The following is a 3,350-nucleotide window of genomic DNA, read 5'->3' on the forward strand; positions in this document are numbered from 1 at the left end:
CTGAGCCTCTGGCCTGTACCCCAGTTCTGTATGTACAAATAAATAAATCTTTAAAAAATAAAAAAAAATAAAGTTACACGTATTTCCACTGTGTTAAATATCCTTTAATACTAATTTTTAAATGGCTTGACAGCATTGCATTGTGCAGGTACTATGTAGCTTATTTTGCCCTACTAGTATGGAAATAATTTTATAACTAATTCCGTGGTGTGCATCTTTATAATCTATGCTTGTAGGCATCTCTAACTGTTGTCCTGCAATATATTCCTGTATGTAAAATTGCTGAGTGAAAGAGTTTCAGGTTTCAAGTTATGGCTCCTCTTGAAAAAGTGATCTAAATAAAGATTCACAAGTTACATCCCTCCTTCCACCTGAGAGGTCTCAGGCAGGGGCCCCGTTTATCTGCAGCTCCCTCACTAGTCCTGGCCTTGGGTACTCGTGATGCAGGTACCAAGGTGTTTCTGTGAACTGGCTGGAAGATCACTCCTTTTCCTTTCCTGCTAGTGAGGGACCTTGGACGTACTACAGGCAATCCTACCTGGGGCTTCTGGTTCTAGAAATGTTTTCAAAGGACCTGATGACCGGCTGAGGTGAAGTTCTCCATTTGTCTGCTTGGGGCCCTTGAAGCTTCCTACTAGGGAAGTGGAGGCCACCTCCGCATGCCCGGCATCAAAAGCTTCTCCTTGGCCTCTGAGTGGGCAGACTGCTTGGAGGAGAGAAGATGGGCCCATCTCGCTATATTTAACACTGTCATCTTTTCTTAGCCTGCAGGAAAAATCCACTTTGCTTGTATCCACATGGACACCCAGGCAGCAAATGGAAGTGTGCCAACTGTAATCCTGTGTTCAGACCTTGGCAAGTCTATCTCCCAACTCCAGAATGACCATGCTGGCCTCTCTTAGGCTCATTTTGCTGTCACAGCTCTCATCTTACTGGCCCCTCAGCCCAAATACAGGGAGAAAGAATTTAAGTGACATGGTGGAGGATCCCACAATGTGAGCTCAGGTCTTTTACCTCCAAGCCCAGACTCTTTCTGACCCAGCCTGAAGTTGGTATTGCCATGTGGAGTAACAAGAAAATGCAAGAAAAGGAAAGATGATGGCCAGTTTTCTTAGTAGCTCCACTTTCTTCTCAACCCCAACTCCAAAACGTGCTTGCCTACAGCACAGCAGTCTGCAGCACCCTCCACCACCACTCACTATGTCTCTGGGCTCAGTTCCCACAGATACCTGGTCTCTGAGCTTGCAAATAAGGTTTCTGGGAGTCTTCGATTATGCCCCCACTTCCTTTACTCGGGCCACCATCTTCTCCCCTCCCACCACTCCCAAGTCCTACCTTCTCCAACACCCCTACCAGGGGGTCCCATCCACCCTCCTGTACCCTATGCTACATAATCAGAGAGCGGCTGGCACTCTACCCGGGCACTGGCCCACTCTTCCCAGTGCATCTGTCTCCCCAGCTGGAGAAATGACCAGTTACATTTGTAAGTGCATTCTAAGCACCTGGTTGTAGCTGAGCACTTGGTCAGCCTAGACAAAGAAGAACGAGGAATGCTTTGAGAACAGGCCCAGGATCTTCAAGGACACATGAGTCTGTGGCAGAACCAGGGCAGAATCGGGTCTCCAAAGCTGGTCAGACTCTGGCCCTTGATTTCACAGCCATGGACCCAGGCCATGGTTATAGTTCACAGCATTCTATGAAATAATGATTGAGGGTCAGCCACTCAGTCCAGCAGGGTTACTTACCATGGAAGCAAAGATAGGCAGGAACAGGGTGGTGGTGGCCACGTTGCTGGTGCACTCTGTGAACACAGCAATGAGCAAGGACAAGATCAAGGTGATGGCTGCTGGCGACATGGTGCGCAGAGGCTCCATCTGCTTCCCCATCCACTCCGACAGCCCCGAGGCCTGGGGAGCACAGGGAGGGGAGTCACTGCAAGGCTGCAGGTTTACAGTTCTGCCAGAGCCAAAAGGCACCCTCATCTTTCTCCAGGAGTTCAACCTACACCACCTGATTTCTGATTCTATCTCTGCATATGTTCCATAGGAGACCTCAAACGTGCCCACAATATCAATCTCCACTCTCAAATACTGTCTCGCAAATCTGTGCTTCCAACCGTAAAATTTGGATTTCCACCCAGATGTTCTATGAGTATGTCAGATTCTACATGTTCCAACCTGAATTTATCCTCTGCCCCTGGGCTCCCCAACTTGGTGAATGGACTTACCACTCAACTACCTTCCAGCCTAGAAGCTTGGGGGTCACCTTAAGGGTCTCTGCTCCCTTCATTCCTTATACCCAGCCCATCATTGGGTCACCAGGGAAAAAATGAAAAGCGAACAGAGAAAAGGCCAAGGACAGAACCTTGAAAAACACTCAAATTTAAGGGACAACAGAAGCAATTTCAGCAAAGATGGCAGAGCAGGAACAATCAAGAGTTCGAAGGAAAATAGAAGATGGCACCTGAGGGCCAACAAAGGAGTTTAAGAAGGAGAAGAGGCCCCAGGGGCTTCAGTGCTCTGAGACTGAGTTAGATGAAGAACACAGAGTGTCTACTGGGCCTTTCCCACCCCTCCCCAGTCCAGACCTCCACTCCAGATGTTAGAGTGGTTGTCCTCAAGTACAGATTCAAACAAGTCACTCTCTGACTTCAACATCCATAGCTGTTCATGGGCTATCTTAGATTCAAGACCCTCAGTGAAGTGGCTTCTGCCAGCCTCAGTAGCCCCATCTTCTACTTTTCCTCAGCAGGACATCATAGGCTGACTCCTTCACTCATGTGTCACTTCTAACTGAAATGGCCTTCCAGATGTGCTTCCCTCTCTAGACTTTGACCTCTTCAAGAATAGGGACTGTATCTCCATCTCCTCTTTAACCTTCGTGCCTGTCCTGAGACAGATAAGATAGGAATGTTTGATGAATAAATGAATGAACAGTAGTGAGATAAATAGATGGGCACATGACTAGATTACTGAAGGGAGAGGTGACTAGATGGATGCTTTTGATCATCCAAAATAGCCATGTACTCACTAGGCGCCAGGATACAGTCTAGATGCCAAGAGAATACAGCCATAAGATAGCCAGGATACAGCCATAAGATAGCCAAGTCTACATGTTGCCTTCTATTCCTGGGTGGGTAGGTGGAGGGATGACATGAATAGATGCATGGGTAAATCAATGGATGGATGGATGATGGGTGGGTGGGTGGGTGGGTGGATGGATGGATAGATGGAGGGAAAGATGGATGGGTGAATGGATGGATGATGGGTGGGTAGGTGGATGGAAGAATGGATGGATGATGGGTGTATAGGTGGGTAGATAGGTGGGTGGATGGATGGATGGATGGATGG

At 47.9% G+C, this 3,350-nt stretch overlaps 1 protein-coding gene across 2 annotated transcripts in view; it reads right to left on the bottom strand.

Moving 5' to 3' along the window:
• SLC13A5 (solute carrier family 13 (sodium-dependent citrate transporter), member 5) overlaps positions 1–3,350 on the bottom strand; it is a 26,608-nt gene that overhangs the window by 4,072 nt on the left and 19,186 nt on the right. For both annotated transcript variants that reach the window (XM_004684749.2, XM_004684748.2), the window contains exon 10: positions 1,746–1,907. In XM_004684749.2, the coding sequence (XP_004684806.1) occupies positions 1,746–1,907 (162 nt within the window). The remainder of the gene's footprint in view (positions 1–1,745; positions 1,908–3,350) is intronic.

The sequence above is a fragment of the Condylura cristata genome, unplaced genomic scaffold (genome assembly GCF_000260355.1).
Source record: "Condylura cristata isolate star-nosed mole 26May11 unplaced genomic scaffold, ConCri1.0 scaffold00017, whole genome shotgun sequence".
NCBI classification, from domain to species: domain Eukaryota; kingdom Metazoa; phylum Chordata; class Mammalia; order Eulipotyphla; family Talpidae; genus Condylura; species Condylura cristata.